This window comes from Thalassophryne amazonica, chromosome 20, assembly GCF_902500255.1.
Source record: "Thalassophryne amazonica chromosome 20, fThaAma1.1, whole genome shotgun sequence".
Lineage (NCBI taxonomy): Eukaryota > Metazoa > Chordata > Actinopteri > Batrachoidiformes > Batrachoididae > Thalassophryne > Thalassophryne amazonica.
The window spans coordinates 53,749,681-53,774,346 of NC_047122.1; the positions used below are offsets into that span (position 1 = coordinate 53,749,681).

The window sequence follows — 24,666 nt, forward strand, 5'->3', positions numbered from 1 at the left end:
ATAAATGGCTTAAAAAAAGAAAACTGGCAAGGAATGAACAAAGATGAGCGAGTGGATACAAAGACATGCATATGCAAATGTGTGTTCACCTGCTTGTGCACTAATGGCAGTACAGTGAGTGTATGTTTATATGTGTGAATGATTCCAGGTACACAGGTGCACGTGGAGAACAGTAAGCTGCAAAAAACAAAAAAATGTATACTGCTTCCTGGGCCAGTCTCCACCTTGCTCCTTTCATCTTCACGTCCATCATTAAAGTCAGCGCTGCTCTACTTGTATCTTCTACTCTTCCGTACAGCTGCTCATCCGCCGGTTTCACCGAATGGCTGCCTGTGGTTCAGACGACGGCGCGCAGAAAAAAAGCAGATCACAAGAAGGGAGATAGAGGGATTAAAAGCAAAGAACAGAATGAAGAGGACAGCAAAGAGAGAAAGAACGGGGTGTGTGTGTTCACTCGTAATTGTCATGTGTGGCCATTCCTTTTGCGAACACGCCACGCTCTGTTGGAGATGGGCCTAAGCTGCCATCTGAGATCAACAAATTAGCTCCAACTGCAGCGCGCTGTACGCGAGTGTTCGCCTGCATGTATAAACATGCAGGTAAGAAACAACCATGTGGTTTCTCTATTGTGCCCAAGTCCAGCGTGATAAAATGTTATTGTCCTTTTCCTGTAAATTGGCTGCAAGTCCGCGTCTCTCTTGTATTAGACTGTCAGTTTGTGTCTGTGCACACATATACTTAAGGAAGCGCTCAATCTCCTCTGCATAAGAGGCTGAGCTGTAATGCAGTATGGGAGACTTATGGAAGTGGGCTCTGCTCGAAATGATGGCAGTCTTTGTCAACGCCTCTAATAAAGCCCCAGAGATAAACTGGGCGCATTATGCATGGACAATGGAAGCACCACACAATCGACTCATTCTCACAACCATACCAAGATCTTTCACTTTTAACCACAGTTGTAGCAAAGCAATAGCAACGACTCTTGAGGCTCTATCTTGATGATTTATAGCATGTGGACCAAAGTGCATAGCGCAAGTGCATTTGGGGCGTGTCCTACTCCACTTTGCTGTTTACACCGTGAGTAATCTGAGCACACAGTAAAGTGCAGAATGTAAAGAGGTTGTATTTGGTCTGTTAATTAATCATGGGTGTGTTTTAGCTGTAATAGGAAATAAACCAAATAAATCAGTGTCACCCATTACTCCCTTAAAAGTCAAAATAACTGATTTCTCTACAACTTGACGTCACACTACCTCAGCTTTTCAGGAACAAAACAAAAGGTTCTCTCCTCAGCCACTTCTCCCCAACCTTCTATCCTCCCCCTTCCTACTGAGTAGAAGGAACACCAGTTGGAGCCTTTTAGCAGGTCTAATAGCGCTCCATGAGGAAAAGGCCAGAGGCATGTTGTTCCGGTCTGACCACATTTATGGTCATTTTTAGCTTCTGAACTTTTTTTTTTTTTGAGGACTTATTAGAAAGTTGTTGCAGTCAGCCATCTAAAAAAAAAATTCAACAACTATGCTGTGAGTAGGGAGTACTGCAGTCTTTTTATGTGCATGTGGTGAGGCAATAATTTCGTATAGCAGGACATGTATGCACCAAACATGCACACTCAGGAATGTCACACACTACAAACACAGAGATGCTAATTGGCAGAAGATACACACAATGTGAACCCACTTATTTAAAGTAGTATCTGAATATTGTACAGCCATGCACAGTTGGCTGACTGAAGAGAGGCTTTCTGGCGAGTTCATGGATCAGCGCACAACTCAAAGCATGCGAGTGCAGAACACCCACCAAAGCTCCCTGAGGTGAAGCAGTCAGATAAAGTTTTGTGGTTCTTTCCCCTAATAGTGTTTATTTTTGGTCTGTTTCATTGTGTGTATGCAAGTCATGAACCCGCCTATGAAAGGCATATCGGAAAACTCAGTACTTGACTTCAGACCAGTTTTGCATTTACTTTGTGCTGCCTCACACTAGAAATCCAGCGGCACTACACCTAACCACACTAATATATAACCTAACCATAACTAATATATATATTTTTAATATAAGCAGATTATTAGGCTGTGTGCTGTGAGCAGGAGCTGTAGTTTTGTACAAAACTGCTGCTGTCAGGGTCTGTGGATGTAAATCTGTGTGTGTACATCACAGACAGTGTGGCAATGTGTAAATCTGTGTTGGTCCCTTAATGCCGCCATATTTCAGAGGCCTAGTGGTGGGATTTATGTTCTGACTGCTCATGCCAATTTTCCTCCTCTGTGTCAGTGCAGATAAATCAGCTGCACTAACAGCTTCACTGTCTGAAGAGCAATTCACTCACACACACACACACACACACACACACACACGGTGCACGTATCATTTAACTTGCAAAAGCTATAAAAATGCAAAGTTGTCACATGATGAACAGAGGAAACTGGGTTATTGACAAGGGATATGTATGACAAAGACTAATCTGATGATTTGAGTAATTTCAGAAATCTGAGGATAAACAGAGAAAGAGGACGACTCTTGGAAAAAGCAGGTCTTCAATGGTAACTTCCCGACTCCAACATCCATCAAAACAAAAAAGGAATCTGGGGATTTTGGAGGAAATCTCTTGTTTGAAGAGTTTTTGATGTTTTTTTTTTTTAAAATCTGTATGAAGTGAACAGTCAGCATGTAGAAATATTTCATTTTTCACCCGGCTTTATTCACACGATTCAGACTTTGCGCCCCATCGTTCTCAGCCTCTTGCTCAAAGTGGCTTTGCGCCAGGATGAGGCATGTGGAATGATGGGATATCTAGGCGGAGTTCAGCGACAGGGTTGTGACAGGACGGCCGTGAAAGCTCAATCAGCAGATGTAAATCAGAGTCTGTGGCCCCGCCCCCTCATCCATCTCTCTTTACCAGCGACGGCTGCGACACAACCCTTTGCACTTCCATAAACTACTCATACTCACAAGCACTTCCAAACCTGACGTACCAAATTAGTGACACAGGCTAATGCTTTACAAATGCAACTACTATTGCAGAATAAATATAAATGCTGCATAAATTTAATCCCCATGACTGAAATAACAAACCAGACCGATGGGACGAGAGAAGTTATTTAAAAGACAAGTCCTTTAGTGTCACATCATCAGTTCCACAGTCTGACTGCTGGCATACTGTGGCTGATCGTTATAGTCAGGTGTGAAATTTTAATAAATACTGAATGCAAAAACACCTGCAACAAATACGATACAATTCAAAAGGCAGCATACTTCCACACTTTAAGAGAAACAAGCCATCTCCACACCCTCAACACAACATAGACAACTAAGCTGAAATGGATCAGGGCACCATCAAGAGATGACCATCAACAAACACTATGAATGAATGAACATCAGATTGTTGAAGTACTTTACAAAAGATGAGCTTTGTTGCTCCACACATCAATGTACAACACAATAGCTAGGTCCATAACTATATTTGGACAGTGACAATTTTGTAATTTTACCTGGACTTGATGCTAGTGTTTGAACAGTTTTCCTTGACATCTACGAAAGAATTCCATTTGTTTTCCAATGCTAAAGGAGTTACAGGCTTCTGTGTCTGTAATCAGAGAAACTGTGTGGAGTGCAACTTTTCTCTGCTGCACCACCAGTCACAGCTTCAAAGAAAACACACCACACGAGGTTCAAATGATTCATGTGCATTCTGGCAAACTGTAACTGAAATGTCATTGTCTCATTTTAAAACAATTATTCTCTGTGCTACTCTACAACGTGGTGCAACAGACAAAAGCTGCGCTCTGCACAGTTTCTACAATCCCTGCCACAAAAGCCTGTAACATCTTCAGAGTTGCCATCGGTGTCTTGGTGGTTTCCCTCACTAATCTCCTTCTTGCATGATCACTCAATTTTTGGGAAACATGTGTTCCAGACAGATTTATCATACAGCAACTTATTCTTTGTTTTTCTTAATCATAATCTTCATCATCTTTTTTCTTTTTCATCCATAAACCTCTTCTTTTCCTCCCTCTTCTCATCCTGCCCGGTGGCTCTATCCTCAGCATCCTTCTCCCTACATACCCTGGGTCCCTCCTTTGCACACGTCCAAACCACCTCAATCTCACCTCTCTGACTTTCTCTCCAAACGGTCCTACCTGAGCTGTCTCTCTGATATGTTTATTCCTAATCCTGTCCATCCTCGTCACTCCCAAAGAAAATAGCAGCATCTTCAGCTCTGACACCTCCAATTTTGCCTTCTGTCTTTTTGTTAGTGCCACCATCTCTAAGCCGTACAACTGTCTTATAAACTTTCCCCTTCACTCATGCAGATATCCTTCTGTCACAAATTACTCCTGCCACCTTTCTGCACCCTCTTCTTCACCTCTCTACCACACTCTTCATTACATTGGATAGTTGACCCCAAGCATTTGAACTCATCTATCTTTACCACTTCTACTCCTTGTAACTGCACTATTCCACTGGGCTCCCTCTCATTCACACACTTGTACTCAGACTTGCACCAACTGACTTTCATTCCCCTTCTCTCCAGAGCATATCTCCAGGCTCATTTCAACCCGTTCTCTACTCTCACTACAGATCACAATGTCATCTGCAAACATCATAGTCCATGGAGACTCCAGTCTGATCTCGTCCATCAATCTGCTCATCACCACTGCAAACAAGAAAGGGCTAACAGCCGATCCTTGATGTAATCCCACCTTGACCTTGAATCCATCTGTCATTCCAACCATACATCTTACTGCTGTCACTTTGTCTTCGTACATATCCTGAACCATCTTCGGTCCAAACTTCATACAATGTTACATTTCTTCTCTTTGCACCCTGTCATAACTTGTCTCTAAATCCAGAAACACACAGTGCAACAACTCCTGGCCTATACAAAACCTTTGCAGATATGTCTAAACCCATCTCAGTGTGGAGGGGGCCTCCCTATCTTCCTCTTCTTCACCTCTAAAGTTATCTTACAAAACAAAATCCGATGTTTGTTTTACTTAACAACCGATGTAAATTAAGTCTAACATGTTTTCAGTGACTTGGGGAAATGTTCATGTTTCCATCTCATACTCTGAGGTATGCTGTCCACAGATAGGCAAACAGGACTAAAAACAATTCTACCAACATTCACACAGGTGTAATGCACTTGTAAATGTAACCACCAAACATATGTTGACAATTATCATTTTGAACAGCAACTTTGTCAGCCAGTGCTGTTTGACAATACCTGATGCCAAGGTTCATGGTCTCTGCTGTCCCAATCATTCCGATGGCTAGCAGCATGTTGTTGCAGATCTTAGCTGCCTAAAGGAGATAGATCAAAAAACTTATTAAAGTCATTTTATTGTGTGTACATATATATACATATATATGCACACACATACATACGTGTGTATGCAGATCTGGCCGCTAACATTAGCTATCCTTCATGTAACCTGTTGTGATGGTCTAGTGGTCAAGCGTTGGGTTTGAGACCAGAGGATCCTCAGTTCAAACCCCAACCAGAATGGAAAATTACTAAGGACCCTTGGACAAGATCCTTAATCCCCAAATTGCTCCCGGTGTGTAGTGAGCGCATGGCAGCACCCTGACATCACTGTGCGAATGTGTGTCTGTGAATGGGTTAATGTGAGGCATCACTGTAAAGCGCTTTGAACTTCTGATTCATATGGAAAAGCACTATATAAATGCAGTCCATTTAACATTTCACCTTTAGTGGAAGGAAGCCATAGACAAAACTGCCCATCTTTACCTGTCCATTGCCAACCTCTCCACAGTACACAACATTGGCGCCCATGCAGGTGAGCAGCTCCTGTGCAGCCTGGTACTCCTCTTCAACACCACCGACCATGAAAGTTAGCTTGGCCATATTGGCGGCTCCAACACCTAAACACACGGGATATATCCAAACAGTGTTGAGGATAATCCATCTAGCAGCAGATACAAATATTGATTTCCCATCTTGAGAATGGTCCAATCCAGGCTCATCAACTGCAGATTACATTGCAAATTTTGCAGGAAGAGGGAATAAAGAATTAGTGTGAAAGGCATCAGTGAAGCAATACTCGTCCTGTGCGTGCATGTAACACTTCACTGTATAATATTTTTGGATACATTATGGTAGCATCACTCATATCATTTGATTACATGATTTACTGATCGATACAAGCTTGGTATTGTCTCTTTGCCTCTACTAGTGACAGAGACATACTAAAACAAAACAACAACAAAAAAAAGGCGTTTTTCAGACCATCTTCACAATCTTTAACCGATCTGCTGCAAAAGTTAATCCTATGGAGACACCAATCCAAGAAATATTCCGAACAAGTTTGGTGAAAAATCTGTTCAACTCTTTCTGAAACATGCATTAGCAATCATAATACGCTGGACCACTACTGACATACAGAGGTAACTAGGCAAAATGTTATTTGTACTCTGTGGATAAGTGCAGAGATGATTGGTTTCAGGTGGTGCAACTTAGTTTGAATCATTTATTTGTCTCCTAAACAGAAGGTCCCCTGTTCTAGACCTCCACTGGCCCATTCTCCATGTATACTTTAACTAGTGGTACTGGAAGAGCATTTGATATTTCAATTTCAACATCAATTTATTTTCATTTATATAGCACCAAATCACAACAGAGTTGCCTCAAAGCGCTTCACACAAGTAAGGTCTAACCTTACTAACCCCAGAGCAGCAGTGGTAAGGAAAACTCCCTCTGAGGAAGAAACCTCAAGCAGACCCGACTCAAAGGGGTGACCCTCTGCTTGGGCCATGCTACAAACATAAATTACAGAACAATTCACAAAACAAAAATACAGGAAATGCTGTTGGTGCACAGGACAGGAGGGTCTCCAGCACAAATACCACACCCATCTCTGGATGGAGCTGCACCTTAAACAGAGAGAAAAAAAACAGAATCAAGCATCAGAAAGACAAGAAATACAGTATAATTTTCCAGTATTAAACAAGAAAAAAAAAACAGGAAATACTAAGGTGATCGCCAGCCACTAGCCCTAAGCTTCACTAAAAGACCCAGAATTTAGGTAAAGTTGAGGAACTATACTACGCCAGTATGCTAGCCACACAAAAGGGAAAATAAGTGTGTCTTAAGTCTGGACTTGAAAGTCTCTACAGAATCTGACTGTTTTATTGACACAGGGAGATCATTCCACAGAACAGGGGCAAGATAGGAGAAAGCTCTATGACTCACAGACTTCTTATTCATCCTAGGGACACAAAGTAGTCCTGCACCCTGAGAACGCAAAGCCTGGGCCGGTACATAAGGTTTAATTAGGTCAGTTAGGTAGGAAGGTGCCAGCCCATGAACAATTTTATAGACTAGTATCAGAACCTTAAAATCTGAGCTCACTGGGACAGGAAGCCAGTGAAGAGATGCCGAAATTGGTATAATGTGGTCAAACTTTCTGCTTCGTGTCAAAAGTCTGGCTGCAGCATTTTGAACCAATTGGAGAGCCCTAATGCTCTCCAAATCAATATGTCCACTATGGCAACAGAGCAAAAATGGGACCAGACACAAGAAACCTACATTAGTGGTATCAAACTGTTTCCAGAAACAGCTGAGAGGGTACAGACTTTTATTCCCACCAATCATGTAAGTTAATGGATACCCTCTACTCAGAATTAAGTCCTATAAGTAGGTCGTGAAGCACACTTTTGTCAATTCTTATCCCCAGATTCTGTAGTGTGAAGCTGTTGCCTACAACTGTGCCTCTATGGGATACCACTCCATTACTGGTTACTTCCCCAACCAAGACCGGTACCCATTTATAGCCGAGTGGACTGGAACAATGTAGCTGAAAAGTCTTGTCCATGGACACACACAAGTAGCGGGATCGGAACTCAAACCGAGGTCTACGTATTGACAGACCAACCTGGAGGGGTCTGTGGTTGCAATGAAAGCCTGCAAATCTCACCCCTTTATGGGACCAAGTTGTGACCATTTGCATGAGAAATTAGAAGGAAATCCAAAGAAACATTCATTTAGAAGCATTTCATCAGACTAAAGAACATTACAAATCCACTGTTGCAACATGACCAAGTGTGTGTAAAGGGTCATATGTGTATGTCTGTTTGAATGTGTGTGAGAGACTGTGGGATTGGTGTGTTAAGTAGGTGGTGCTCTACGGGGACAGAGGTATCTTTAAAGTCGATTGTTGCCATCATCCACTGCACAACCCTCCTGGGAACACTTGCCTTTTGTCGTGTCACCCTCCTTTCCTGCAGTCTCTCGCCCCCTCCCACACACGCACGTACCCCAACAGCTGTGCCTGAGGCTAACACCCCACACCCCACCCCCATGGGGGTGTCAGTGACAAGTGTGAGGGGTAATTAACTTTACACTTTATCATGTTCAATTAGGCTTCCCTCCCCGTGCCTGATGGCTTAAGGAGCGTGCCACGTTGTAGCAGGCAACGTCACCCCCTCATCCCCTCCAAGGAGTGCTGAATGACGAAATAAAACCTTTTTAGAGTGGGCGGGACCGAGTCGGGCTGAGATCCTTCTGCAAAGGTGTCGTCCCTTAAAAGCTTCACCGCAATCATGAACACGTATATAAACAAATGCAAGAGGAAACAGCAAAATGAATCATGCGGGTGACGGACTTTTTCCTGTGTAAGAAATGAAGAGAAAAAAAAACATGTATATAAAACAAATGAAACAGGGAAATGGGAAAAAGTGACAGAAGATATAAAGTGAGAGGAAGAAAGGAACAAAGAGGTCAAATCTGTCTTTGGGGTGCCATCTAGTTGTAATGAAGAACCTCTTAATAGTGTAAGCCTAATAATGTCAGCGTTAATAATTAAAAGGGAATTATGCAAGGACAAAACAGCTGAATTCACAGTATCAGACTCCACTGCAGAGGAGAAGACAGCAGTGGGACTTACTGTGCATACACTGGCCACTTCATTAGGTACACCTTAGTACTAGATTGGATCCCCTTTTGCATTCAGAACTGCCTTAATTCTTCCTGACATACATCCAAAAAGGGGTTTGAAGCATTTCTCAGAGAGCTTAGTACAGAGGTCTCAAACTCGTTCCAGAAAGGGCCGAGAGGATGCAGGCTTTTTTTGCAACCACCAACTCCACCAGGTGATTTCACTGATTAACATCACTTTGAGCAGATGGAATCAGTTAATCAGTGAAATCATCTGTTGGAGTTGGTGGTTGCAAAAAAAGCCTGCATCTCTCGGCCCTTTCTGGAATGAGGCTGAGACCTCTGGTTTAGTACATATTGTCGTGACAGCATCACGCCATCACTGACTGTGAAGAAAAGACCATACGGAACATGATGGACATGTGCGCCAACATTCTATCAAGATCTCCAATTACTTTTCCTGTTCCATGGTCTTGGCTTGCACAGGAAAAAAAAAGAAGCCATGTCGTTGCCGTTGAGACTTTGGAAGACTTTCCCAACTAACCACACCTTAAAAAAGAAAAAAAATTCAAACATTAAATCTTTGGATGCATGTAATTGTGTGTGTCGAGTCCCAATTCTTCTGCTTTTGTTTCTTTTATTGTAAAGCACTTTGGTGTTAAATGTGTTGTATAAATAAAATTTACTGTACTCACAGTGGCCACCCCAATATCCCACAAGCAGCCTGAATTGTTGACAAAAAAGTAGGACAGATTTATGTTTCTATGTTGCTTCCGTCAAATTCTGACCCCACCATTTGAATGTCACAGCAGTAATCAAGAGTCAGTCATCCCGTCTTCCACTGGCCAATTTTAGAGAGTCCATGTCCACTGTAGCCTCAGGTTCCTGTGCTTAGGTGACAGAAGTTGCACCTGGTGTGGCCTCCTGCTAATGCAACCAAAACCGCTTCAAGGTTAGACATGTTGTGCATTCAGTGATGGTCTTCTGCATTCCTTGGTTGTAATGAGTAGTTTTTGAGTTACTAGCACTTTTCCAACAGCTTTGCTCACGCGGGACATTCTTCTTGAACATCCACCATCAACATGGTATATTGGCACAGCGAACTGCCCACTCACTAGATGTTTCTTCTTTGTCGCATCAATTTCAGTAGACCCTAGAGATAGTTGTGCATAAAATACCAGTAGATCACCAGTTTATAAAACACTCAAACCAACCCGTCTGCCCCCCTGAAACCATTCAAACTCGCAACTCACCTTTATTCCACATCCTGAAGTTTGCTTTGAACTTCAGCAGAGCCTCTTGAACATGTATATGTGCCTAAAAGCATTGAGCTCCTGCCACGTGATTGACCAATTAGATATTATTTTTAATGAGCAGCTGAACAGGCGTACCTCATGAAGTGGCTGTTGAGTGTACATTTCCATAACTACGCATAAACATACATCACTAGCTCCTCCTCCTTCCTTAATTGGCTGTGCTGTTGTCAAGAGTATGATGATGCCACTACGCAGTGCTACCGTCTGTGATGAGCAGTCAGCAGGTCATTAGGGTCACAAAAAGAAGGCTGACGCCTATACCACGGCAGCTGCTTACAGACCACGGCAAACACACGCGAAACATAAGGCAGCCACACACAGCAATCATACATACATATGGGCCACATATGATGGACAAAGCTGATTTCTGCTTTTGGATGTACTTCGATTATCTTTTATGTTACTGTATTTTACTTGGCTCCAGTTTGAATGTATCACAGAGGCATTATATAGCACATTAAGTAGTCAAAGAACTTTGGGATTGCCAACACTTATTATTAGCCAAATTAAATCAGCTGTCGTCTTCATTTTTTTTCCCCCACTCATTTTGGTATTTCTGGCCAAACTTGTCTTGTGACAAACACTGAAAGAACTGTGTGACGACCTGGGCTGGTTACACTCGTGAAGATCACCAGTCACCGATGACTAAAGAGATTATTGACAACGCAGTCAACGCACTGATCAATATATCTCACCCACAGTGAGAAAGAATGAGGGAGCGAAAAAAGAAGAGCACAGCAACAGCAAGAGAAAGCGAGACGATGAACGACGGCAGGGAAGAATAAACGATTTTTCCCTCCATACCTCCCAGCATCCCTCCCAACTGTCCCTCCCTCAATTAACTAATCACCCATAATAAGCTCTTATGATCTGTAGTGGATTTCTATAAGCAGTGACAAAGGGATGATGGAAGATCCTGGTTGCGAGAAGAATAACATTATTAGCATAACAATGTGCGTGTGTGTGTGTGAGAGCTGGGAGTATCTGTGAGCCTGGTTATTGTGCACGGGCAAACGTGCACGCGCATGTGACATGCGAGTCTAACGTACTTTCTCTGCAGTGTGTATACGTGTGGTTGTGAGGGGATGTCCTGTTCTCGGCCCGGTCCTGTCAGAGACGGATTAAAATGGAATGATAATGAGGCTTCCCGAGTACTGGGTCCGCCAGCTCATCCATCCCAGCGGGAGTGACAGTCCTGGATCGTTAGCGGTGTGCAACCACACAACGCCCCCTAGGGGGAGAGACAAGGTGTGTAGGGGTAGCGGGTGGGAGGCGACTATGATGGAAGACAGTAGAAAGATAGAGGGGAAAAACAGAGGAGAGCTGAAGACACATCCACAGCATAACAAACGTTCTGTAGGTAACCATATCACTGACTAATAATACACTGTTCAGAGTATCTATAATCAAGTTTGTGCACCAAAATCATCAACATATGGTCAACTATTTCTGGGATTTCAAAAGAGCTGACTGAATCCTGGCGATCCTGCACTGTAAGACGCTCATGTCCTCCCTCTACTGCTGCTCTTTCTTGACTGACATCTCTGAATAAGCAATTTTGAAATCACCCATCACCACTGCCAGAAAAAGAACAGGCTGAGAGCTGATTGTTGATGCAATCTGACCTAAACCAACCTCTAAGTCCAAGTGTACACTTCACTGCTGAAATACTGTCCTCTTACAGATCCTGCACCACCCTCACATACTTCTCTGCTACTCCCAGCCTCTCTATACAATACCATTTTCTTACCATGAGTGATATGACCTAAAAATAATATCAATATTTTGTCACCATTTGGGTAGTGACACAGCATTACGTCATAGTATTGGTTTTGCACTATATGACATATCTAATAATTATCTTATTTGAGAGTCTGGATAATAAAATAAAACTTTAGGTATCAAAGACTTTTATAGTTGTAAAGTACACTGAATAAATCTCTGGTTGTGTTTAATTAAAGACTGATAATGCTTAAAGCATGCTGTGCAAAAGTCCAGTGGTTCATATGACAGAATAGCAGTTTAACCATATTGAGTTAGGGTGTTATTGAAATATTATGAAAGTCATTGCATCTCATATTAAGTGTAGATTAGATACAGTAGTATTCAGAATAATAATAGTGCTATGTGACAAAAAAGATTAATCCAGGTTTTGAGTATATTTCTGATTGTTACATGGGAAACAAGGTACCAGTAGATTCTCACAAATCCAACAAGACCAAGCATTCATAATATGCACACTCTTAAAGCTATGAAATTGGACTATTAGTAAAAAAAAAAAAAAAAAAAAAAAAAGTAGAAAAGGGGGTGTTCACAATAATAGTAGCAGCGGCTGTTGACGCTTCAAACTCAAAACTATTATGTTCAAACTGCTTTTTTAGCAATCCTGTGAATAACTAAACTAGTATTTAGTTGTATAACCACAGTTTTTCAAGATTTCTTCACATCTGCAAGGCATTAATTTTGTTGGTTTGGAACCAAGATTTTGCTTGTTTACTAGTGTGCTTGGGGTCACTGCCTTGTTGAAACACCCATTTCAAGGGCATGTCCTCTTCAGCATAAGGCAACATGACCTCTTCAAGTATTTTGACATATCCAAACTGATCCATGATACCTGGTATGCGATATATAGGCCCAACACCATAGTAGGAGAAACATGCCCATATCATGATGCTTGCACCACCATGCTTCACTGTCTTCACTGTGAACTGTGGCTTGAATTCAGAGTTTGGGGGTCGTCTCACAAACTGTCTGTGGCCCTTGGACCCAAAAAGAAAAATTTTACTCTCATCAGTCCACAAAATATTCCTCCATTTCTCTTTAAGCCAGTTGATGTGTTCTTTGGCAAATTGTAACCTCTTCTGCACGTCTTTTATTTAACAGAGGGACTTTGCGGGGGATTCTTGCAAATAAATTAGCTTCACACAGGCATCTTCTAACTGTCACAGCACTTACAGGTAACTCCAGACTGTCTATGATCATCCTGGAGCTGATCAATGGGTGAGCCTTTGCCATTCTGCTTATTCTTCTATCCATTTTGATGGTTGTTTTCCGTTTTCTTCCATGCTTCTCTGTTTTTTTTGTAAAGCACTGGAGATCATTGTAGATGAACAGCCTATAATTGTTTGCACCTGCGTATAAGTTTTCCCCTCTCCAATCAAGTTTTTAATCAAACTACACTGTTCTTCTGAACAATGTCTTGAACGTCCCATTTTCCTCAGGCCTTCAAACAGAAAAGCATGTTCAACAGGTGCTGGCTTCATCCTTAAATAGGGGACACCTGATTCACACCTGTTTGTTCCACAAAATTGACAAACTCACTGACTGCATGCCACACTACTGTTATTGTGAACACCCCCTTTTCTCTTTTTTTTTTTTTTTTTTTTTTACTAATAGCCCAATTTCATAGCCTTAAGAGTGTGCATATCATGAATGCTTGGTCATGTTGGATTTGTGAGAATCTACTGGTACCTTGTTTCCCATGTAACAATAAGAAATATACTCAAAACTTGAATCTTTTTAGTCACATAGCACTACTATTATTTTGAACACTACTGTAGCTTCATTAGAAATTAGACAAATATGCTTGTAAGACTGGGATTTGCAGTGTTCTATGAAGGTCCAAAAATATGCATGCTTTCCTTTTGCTACCTCACTTCAGCAGGTGATTTCTCAGATGATGATGACAAAAGAAGTCCTATGGAAACTTGCAAGGAAAACCTTCACAGTCTTAGCTCTTCATGGCACACTGTTGGCCACCCCGGGGCTAGAGGTTTATTAACAGGCTTCAGCTGACATTAACCAGGAACATAATAAGACAGTGAAATCACTTGCGTAAAAGCAAAGGAAGATCAAAGAAACAACTTTGGTTTCAGCTATGTGTAATGAGCACAAATTCATTAGCACTTCTTTCATTACACACATGACAATAAACCAAAGCAATTCACGACGGCCTTAAATCCTTTTCAACTTGAGCTCTTTTTTTTTTTTTCTTTTGAAGTGGTACAAACGCGCTTGTATACAAAGTGAGGGAAACAGTCTGTGTACATGTGGCATCTGTGTGTCCTCCATTCCAGTGTGCAGGGAGACTAGGGACAGGTGCTGGTCCCAGAACCGGCAGCCACCAAGACGTCAGTTGGAAGCTGTTTTAGCGTTATGAGCTGCGCGTAAAGCAGTAGGCACTTTTTATTAGTGGCGGATCGAAATTTGCCCCACATTTGTGAAGATGGGGTTATACAAACACCACACAGACAATATACATAAAAGAATAAAAGGGATGTTCTCAGACTTTTGGTAATGAATGACGCATTTGATAATGTGCCACAGCCCTTCTCCCCCCCCACCACTTCAATCCACTTCAGCAGAGCAACACAGACCTCCACCAAAGACCTTTCCTCAAAGATAACATGGCTGCAGTATTTCCTGCAGGATTACCTTGTTGGACTGGCACAGACCAGTTTCTGCTTTTGACTCTCAGTCAACCTGATCTATGACATTCTAACCGCTGGGTTACTTAGCAACGTTGATTTTGGAATAGCATTTTGGCTACAGTCCAATGTTTCATCTACAAAAGTACAGGCAGCTTGTCAGGTCAATGAGAACCTCTACTAGGCCAGAAGTTTTTTTTTTTTATAATAATACCTTTGGAGAAATCAGCAATTTTATCCAAACAGTAAACAATGGACATTGTGCTGGAATGCACTGTGGGAGTTTGCGGTTTTAAATGTTATTGTGGTTCATGTTACTTTATCAGTTTTGTCAGTGTTAATAATTTATTGTAGTTTGAGTTTAATTAGTTTAATTGGTTTAGTTAAGTGTCATGTTGTCATTACCATGAATGAAAAGAGTACTGCTTTTGATGTCTTCTGCCACCGTCTTTGTTTGTACATGTGTAAAAATTAAGAGCACCTACTTGCAGCAGAATGCAGAAAAAACAAAGAGCTCTGCGTGCATGCAACTGGGAACAGCTGACATCTGCCATTTGGTATGCTTATGTATTTTGAGTCAAGGATGAACAGCGTTAAAATGGAACGTTGATAGAACTAATATTTTTGGAGAAACTATGGAAATTAGCTAATGTTGCTAATTACATTCTGGACTACCACGCTATTCCAGCAGGAAATCATCTTTATATTAAAAGTGCTGAGTGCGTGCATGATTTTATTTAGTATGTTCAATGTAAGTACATAATACAAATATAAATGTTAAAAATACATGGATGACAAAAGAAAGTGAAAACACCTGTGAAGTCTCACAGGACATGCTGGACTCCGAAAAATGATGCCCACCTCTTCCACCATTTGGAAGATTCAGACGGCTTTCGGTGGCTTTTCAGTCGTGTGACTATCCGAGAAATTGTGGAAGAGGTGGGCATGTCACAGCATGTCTTGTGAGACTTCAACACAGTTGCTTTTGCTCGCCGTCAGCAGCTTCGTGCTGAAGGCTTCGGTATGAATTTCGCCGTCACTCTTTTCATGGCCAAATCTTCTGTCACACTGGAATGTGCCGAAAAAGTGGTGATGTCCACCTCTTCCGCAATTTCTCGGATAGTCACGTGATGGTCCCGCATCACCAAAGGGTTCACTTTGGAAATGACTGTCATTTCAGCGTGTCGATGGCTGACCGGAGCACGGCTCGCTCTCCACCGTTGTGCGGACGTCTTTAAACCGGTTGTACCGCTCCTTAATCTGTGTGATGCCCATAGGATCGTCACCAAAAGCCGTCTGAATCTTCTGAATGGTTTCCACCTGGCTGTCGCCCAGTTTCTGGCAAAATTTGATGCAGTTGCGCTGCTCCAGTCGTTCCGCCATTTTCCTTGCAATGAAAATCCAACGAGAGACTACACCCATCCGCACACAAAGGCTGCTTGCAAGCAAATGACGCAATCGACAGGCGTGAAAAAATTCACGCATGCGCACAAAGGTTCAAGGTTGGGTCATGCACACGTGATTCAAATCCATCAGGTTTTTGAAAAAAATAAAAAGGTCAGATACTTTTCTAACAGACCTCGTATATGATAGCAAGAACCTAATTTATAAATACATTAAGACAGTAAATTTACATTAAAAAATTATATAATGATCAGGAATTAAAAGGGTTGTTCCTCTTCTAAAAACTGTTGAGGTTTAAGGACCAAGGTTGTAGAAACATTCTGGCTCAGACACCATTCCAACTCAAACAAACTTTCCTTCATTTATTACCACCCTTGAATAATGTCAGCGACCTGTTGCCTGTGGATCCCCACGGGCAACACGTTAGTCACTACTTAAACTGTTAAAGTCTCTCTTTTTTGATTTGGCTACCTGCAACAAAACACAAATGGGTTATACAGCAGCTCTCGCATGACTTTCATTATTTAATCTACTTTCCAAAAATTTCAGTCTGACAGCCCCCAGATTTGCTCTGAGAGCCCGCTGGGCCTTAATAGTAACAGGGAAAACCCTGGATTGCTGTTAATTTGTGAATGCCAGGAACAGATTGGGGATATGCCAGACTTCAAATCACATCTCAAGTCAAAGTGAAGTTGATGTTAAAGTACTTTCATTCTGACAGTATTCTACATACATATAACTATAAGCACATATAAGGGTAGAAGTCTGGCTGAGCTGTATTCAACTACACTATAATACACACGTCACTTTTAATAGAATAAAGGGAGTGGACCAATAGCAGTGCGAACGCCGCTGCAGTAGAGGTAGAATGTTTACAGGCTAACAACACAGCCTCATGTGGTCCACCATGATAATTACACCCAGGGGCAGATCTTTTTTTTTTTCCCCCAAACACATTAAAACCCCAAACAGGCCCTGTAAAAAGCACAGTGGATATCGAAGTAAATAAGTGAAATGGTACAAGAGGCTGAGCTTACCAAAAATTGCTCATGCACATAAAAACAGAAATCAACACTTTCAATCATTTATCTGCCAACTTTGCTAATGCCGCTCTGTTATGTTCAAGACAGACTCTTAATCGGCCCAAGTTAACGAGCAGTGAGCCATGAGAACAACTCCAGCACACTAAAACGCTATGAGAAACTAAAGCACATGTAGAAAAATGGAGCATAAGTAGCTTTTGAAAGTTAAAAAAAAACAGCAAATTGAAGCATGAATATCTTTTTCTTTTTTTTTTTTTTAAGTGAGGCTGCAGTGTGCAGTACCTTCAGTGACAAACAAACCAAACCTCCTCATCATTATGATCATGTACCTCACATTCATATGCAAATGCATCACTCATTTGGGCCAAAGCTCATCAATGGTTGGTGACAGAGCAAGAAGAGACTCCAAGAGATTCGCTCAATCCAACCCCTGCTTTAGGACATATCGAAGAAACAGTAAATTAATAATGATCCGCAATTTGATTTGTTAGAAAACAGCAGGTTCTGTGGCCGATGTGTAGAAATGGTCCTTATAGGCAGAATACTAATTCCCTTTTACAGCAGGCAAAGTGTCCTTCAAATGAAGCTCAAACATTACGACTCATACACCAGCTGACTGGTTACTTACACACACACACCAGATGACATAAGGGCAGAGATGTGGATGGGCAGCTGCTGTGGATCTACCTCCATCTGGAGCACGAGTTTAAAGTCTCCCTATCATCACCCCACCCATCATAACCATCTCTGGTCACTTTAGGACTCTGCACTCTATGACTCCCCGCCTCCATTCTATTCCATGTCACTACAACCTGTCACTGAAGCGTTTGTTATGCTAATCTAGTCCGTTTGTCTCTCTGGTACTGGCTGCCCATCAACATGACAGACTTTGACCATCCAGCCTGATTTCTTAGGTCAAGTGTCAGTCAGTCATCAGTAATCTTCATTAAACTGCTTTTATGCTCCTGCACTATAACTTGCTACGAATCCTGTTCTCAGACTGGATTAGGTTGGTACTGTTCATTTCCTCTGGCCACATATTGTGATTCTCTGACCGACCCCACACACACCTCACGTCTATAGTCGTCAGATCCACATGAATTATTAAAACTGTAACTGCTTAATGTAGATTGGTAAACATTAGTGAGCAAATATCTTGCACTCTGAATATACAGTGCATCTGGAAAGTATTCACAGCACATCACTTTTTTCCACATTTTGTCATGTTACAGCCTTATTCCAAAATGGAGTAAGTATTCACACCCTTTGCTCGATACTTTGTTGATGCACCTTTGGCAGCAATTACAGCCTCAAGTCTTCTTGAATATGATGCCACAAGCTTGGTGCACCTATCTTCGGGCAATTTTGTCCATTCCTCTTTGTAGCACCTCTCAAGCTCCATCAGGTTGGATGGGGAGCGTCGGTGCTCAGCTGTTTTCAGTTCTCTCCAGAGATCAGATTCAGGTCTGGGCTCTGGCTGGGCCACTCAAGGACATTCACAGAGTTGTCCTAAAGCCACTCCTTTGATCCTCCTTTGGGTCATTGTCCTACTGAAAGATGAACTGTTGCCCCAGTCTGAGGTCAAGAGCGCTCTGGAGCAGGTTTTCATCCAGGATGTCTCTATACATTGCTGCATTTATCTTTACCTCAATCCTGACTAGTTTCCCAGTTCCTGCTGCTGAAAAACATCCCCACAGCATGATGCTGCCACCACCATGCTCCACTGTAGGGATGGTGCCTGGTTTTTCCAAACATGATGCCTGGCATTCACATCAAAGAGTTCAATCTTTGTCTCATCAGACCAGAATTTTTTATATCTCATGTCTGAGAGTCCTTCAGGTGTCTTTTGGCAAACTCCAGGTGGGCTGCCATGTGCCTTTTACTAATGAGTGGCTTCTGTCTGGCCACTCTATCATACAGGCCTGCTTGGTGAATTGCTGCAAAGATGGTTGTCCTTCGGGAAGGTTCTCCTGTCTCCACAGAGGAACGCTGGAGCTCTGACAGAGTGACCATCGGGTTCTTGGTCAACTCCCAAACTAAGGCCCTTTTCTCCTGATTGCTCAGTATAGACGGGTGGGCAGCTCTAGGAAGAGTCCTGATGGATTTGAACTTCTTCCATTTATGGATGATGGAGGTCACTGTGTTCATTGGGACCTTCAAAGGAGCAGAAATGTTTCTGTACACTTCCCCAGATTTGCACCTCAAGACAATCCTGTCTTGGAGGTCTACAGAGAATTCCTTTGACTTCATGCTCTGACATGCACTGTCAACTGTAGGACCTTAAATGTAGACAGGTGTGTCTTTCCAAATCATGTCCAATCAACTGAATTTAGCCCTGGTGGACTCCAATTAAGCTGTGGAAACATCTCAAGGATGATCAGTGGTAACAGGATGCACCGGAACTCAATTTTGAACTTCATGGCAAAGGATGTTATAATATTGTTCAAATATGTGTTAGAAGATGTGTTATTGTTCAAAGATGTTCAAATATTTATGCACATGTGACTTCTCTTTCTTCTTCTTCTTTTTTTTTTTAAATAAATTTGCAAAAAATCTCAAAAAACCTTTTTCACATTGTCATTATGGGGTATTGTGTGTAGAATTTTGAGGAAAAAAATGTATTTCATCCATTTTGGATTTGGAATAGGGCTGTAACATAAAATGTAGGAAAAGCAAAGCCCTGTGAATAATTTCTGGATGCACTATAACTATAGATATAGGTACAAAAGAAAAAGTGAAAACCAACCCCTGAATGGTGAAGAAACCACACTGAAAGTATTCCTACCATCAAAAAGCAAGAGACGTAGTCCATTTAAAAAACGAACAAAAACCTTAGTTACAGTATATTAAAAATACTTTTCACAACTGGGTCTACGAGTCCTGTACTGACTTCTGGCAACTGCTTCTTGACCAAAAAAAAAAGGGGGGGGGGGGGGTCAGTTTGAATATAGCAGGCTAGCTTTATTATTTTTCTAATATACTGATATATTAACCATACTATCGCTCTTAGAACCCTCAGTTTGTTGCTGATGTTGTACATACGTCTTGTGTTGCAAGTTTTTAAACTTTAAAATTTTTTTAATAAAATGTTGAACATTCAATATAGTAAAACATAATGAAAACCAAGCAATAGTAATAACACTGGTACAGATAAAATGTTTGAGGCCTAATCATAACACCGAGCCTACAGTGGATGTTTGCAGAATATGACATCCTTCAGTTAGCAAATACTTCCTATTGAAATTTAAAAAGATCAGCAGCAACATCAATTGTAAAATAAAGAGGGTATGCCAAAAAAGTGCCACAAAATAATTATATTAATTCTGAAAGACTAATCTGGATACAGTTTTTTTTTTTTCCAGACATTAAGATGTATGTTAGGAATTTCTTGACGTAGTTTGAGACTGATCCAATGAGGATGCCGCTTACAATCGAGCAAAAAGGGAAACTTGTGGAATTCTACTTTGAGACCAAATCCATCGTGCAAACCCAACGACAATATCAATGTCATGTTGCAGTTAGAAAAGCTCCAGACAGAAAGACAATATGGAGGATTGTAAAGAAGTTTCAAACTGATAGAACTGTTCACAATGTTAACAAGGAGATCTGGCCAAACCAGAGGAGCGGTGCACACACGCGCCAAAACTCTTACAACCAGATGAAATGAGATTAAAAATTCCCTGAGATATGCTTCACGATGACATATGATAGATATGAATATCCAAAAGTTTTTTATTTTGTGGCACTTTTTTGGGACACCCTGTATAATACAGGACATACATAGCTGCACTATACAACATTAAGGAAGGAAAACAAACACACACACACACACACACACACTGGTTTGAGTTTATTTCGACCTTGACTACAGGCACTCTAATGATATCCACATATCTAAGCAATTTGTGAAATAAGGGATTTCTCTGATGGAATGCAATTGTCAAGGGTGAGTAGAACACTCGGGGGCTTAACTGCAAACAAAGTTTAAATATGACTGAAATTTTAAGAATGTAAAATTGTCCATTAAATGAGTCTGCTGAACATAAACTTGACTTTCTGTTCAACTTTCAAAAAAATTGCTATTTATTTACTTTTTCCCTCAAACCATAGTATAAACTACAGTCAAAGTTGATCTTTGAGAAAGCAGCCCCAGGTACTGTGGGCCTAAACAAATGAACAGCCTATAGATCACTCAGCAGGACGGGATTGGCAATCGCTGACAGACAGTAACTGGTGCCAGCACTGGCTTGAACAAGTTCCTTCAGGCTGCAGGATGACGTTCAAACTGGAGGCAAATGACACAGTGCAACACAGGCTCCAGTTGATGTGGTATGGATATGATTAGAGCGGTGTGAAGACTCAGCCTAAATAGGCAGCCAGCTGAACGTTAAAAGACCTCGCAAACAAGCAACATTAGCCCAAGTGCCCATGGTTCCACAGAAGCTAGGCTCCTTGCTTTCATTTGTACCAAAATCTGACTTTCCCAGCGCTGGGAAAAACACAATGAAAAGTTTTTTTAGAGGCTTTTTAAAGCCATCGTCCACTAGCAATGTGGCAGCCGACCACGGGCACATATACAAACGCAGGCATTCTGCGTAATTACTGCTAACGACGCCGCCACTCGTTAGCCAGATCCCCTATTTTTTGTCATCCCTGTGCCAACACCCTGGGCCTGTGACATCAGAGCTTGTTTTGTTGTGGGTCCACTGTGCATGTGGGCACTTTTATTGACATAGGACAGTGTGTGTATACGCTGATGTTAGCATGCTTGTATTATTAGCAGCATGCTGCCCAGTGTATAAGAATAAAAGTAATGATTATGCTTATGAGAAGTCAGAAAAACGAGAGAGATGGGGATTTAAGGAAAAAAAATAACTCATTTCACAATTTACATGCTCACAACTTTTAATGAGGCACACAACACATAGGGGAAACTGGGGCACAGTGAATCACGGGACACAGTGAATCAGTTAGCTATATCTGCAAAACTACATATATTATTTTTTATTTTGTTTTTGGATACATTATAGGTAAAACTATGTGGTGAGTGAAGTCAGTTTTTTAGATGTCAATTTTATAGATGTCAGTGTCTTTGTATTTATTTCTCACAACAGAGGAAAGGTGGCACAAAAAAAAATTGTTATAGTTAGAAGACTACCCCGTCCAACTGATGAGCATGTGTTATGTCTTCTCCAGACTATCAGCTATTTGATAACAGGACTCATGTGTGTCACATGTACCCGGGGCACAGTGAATCAGTCTAGAAAGTGAGTTATTAATCCCCAGTATCAAGTGGATGACAAATATTACAACTCCAATTCCAATGAAGTTGTGAGGTTGTGTAAAATGTAAATAAAAACAGAATACGATTTGCAAATCCTCTTCAACCTATATTCAATTGAATACACCACAAAGACAAGATATTTAATGTTCAAACTGATAAACTTTGTTGTTTTTGTGCAAATATTTGCTCATTTTGAAATGGATGCCTGCAACACATTTCAAAAAAGTTGGGATGGGGCAACAAAAGACTGGGAAAGTTGATGAATGCTCAAAGAACACCTGATTGGAAACAGGTGAGTGTCATGATTGGGTATAAAAAGAGCATCCCCAAAAGGCTCAGCCATTCACAAGCAAAGATGGGGTGAGGATCACTACTTTGTGAACAACAGTATGAAAAAAATAGTCCAACAGTTTAAGAACATTCATTCATTCATCTTCTACCGCTCTGTCCAATTAAGGGTCGCGGGGGGGCTGGAGCCTATCCCAGCAGTCATAGGGCGTGAGGCGGGGTACACCCAGGACAGGACGCCAGTCTGTCGCAGGGCCACAAATAGACAAACACAGACACACCCACACGCACACCTGAGGACAATTTAAAGATCCCAATCCACCTAACCCGCATGTCTTTGGACGTGGGAGGAGAGGAAACCCACGCTGTTTCTCAATGTTCAATTGCAAGGAATTTAGGGATTCCATAATCTACAGTCCATAATATAATCAGAAGATTCAGAGAATCTGGAGAACTTTCTACACGTAAGCGACAAGGCCGAAAACCAACATTGATTGCCCGTGACCTTCGATCCCTCAGGCAGCACTGGATTAAAAACTGACATCATTTTGTAAAGGATCTTACCACGTGGGCTCAGGAACACTTCAGAAAACCACTGTCAGTTAACACAGTTTGTCGCTACATCTACAAGTGCAAGTTAAAACTCTACCTTGCAAAGCAAAAGCCATACATCAACAACATCCAGAAATGCCACCGCCTTCTCTGGGCCTGAGCTCATTTGAAATGGACAGATGCAAAGTGGAAAAGTGTGCTGTGGTCTGATGAGTCCATGTTTCAAATTGTTTTTGGAAATCATGGACGTTGTGTCCTCAGGACAAAAGATGAAAAAGACAATTCAGATTGTTACCAGCGCAAAGTTCAAAAGCCAGCATCTGTGATGTATGGGGGTGTGTTAGTGCCCATGGCATTACATCTGTGATGGCACCATCAATGCTAAAGGTACATCCAGGTTTTAGAGCAACACATGCTGCCATCCAAGCAACGTCTTTTTCAGGGACGTCCCTGCTTATTTCAGCAAGACAATGCCAAGCCACATTCAACTGCGTTACAACAGCGTGGCTTCGTAGTAAAAGACTGCGGGTACGTACTAGACTGGCCTGCCTGCAGTCCAGACCTGTCACCCATTGAAAATGTGTGGCACATTATGAAGCATAAATACGACAGAGACTCGGACTGTTGAACAACTAAAGTCATACATCAAGCAAGAATGGGAAAGAATTTCACTTACAAAGCTTCAACAATTAGTGTCCTCAGTTCCTAAACACTTGTTGAGTGTTGTTAGAAGGAAAGGTGATGTAACACAGTGGTAAACATATCACTGTCCCAGCTTTTTTGAAACGTGTTGCAGGCATCCATTTCAAAATGAGCAAATATTTGCACAAAAACAAAGTTTATCAGTTTGAACATTAAATATCTTGTCTTTGTGGTGTATTCAATTGAATATAGGTTGAAGAGCATTTGCAAATCATTGTATTCTGTTATTTACATTTTACACAACGTCCCAACTTCACTGGAATTGGGGTTGTACTTGTTAAATCTTATACATTTATTTTTCCATGAATTATTTCTATAATTTGTGTATATAAACAACTGTTTTCACGTTTGAACAGAAATGATGACAGTTGTATTTATGATAGTTTCTAAAGGACTTATATCACTATATAAGACACTCACACATTACATAGCTGGTTTGCTGAATTACAGTTTGTATGCATCAGCATATATTTAATAATTTTGAAGAAATCTTTATAATCATGTGTTTTTTCCATTATATTCTAAGTTGATTCACTGTGCCCCGTGAATTAGTGTCCGGGGCACAGTGAATCAAAAATTTGGGGAGAAATAAATAACACAGCCTTATAAACAATAACTTGCTGTATTAAATCCACAATAGAATGACCTAAACCTATGCATAACGTGTTTATGTTGCCACAAAAACAACATTTCTGATTCACTGTGCCCTGGTTTCCCTACTGATCAAATGAAGCAAAACCATGTAATTTTAAATTAC

The 24,666-nt window shown here is 41.3% G+C and overlaps 1 protein-coding gene across 2 annotated transcripts in view; it reads right to left on the minus strand.

Annotated features, from left to right (window-relative positions):
* Nucleotides 1–24,666, minus strand: part of hibadha (3-hydroxyisobutyrate dehydrogenase a) — a 41,542-nt gene that overhangs the window by 6,618 nt on the left and 10,258 nt on the right. For both annotated transcript variants that reach the window (XM_034161501.1, XM_034161500.1), the window contains exons 5-6: nt 5,750–5,883; nt 5,225–5,301 (exon numbers count right to left, since the gene is read on the minus strand). In XM_034161501.1, the coding sequence (XP_034017392.1) occupies nt 5,225–5,301; nt 5,750–5,883 (211 nt within the window). The remainder of the gene's footprint in view (nt 1–5,224; nt 5,302–5,749; nt 5,884–24,666) is intronic.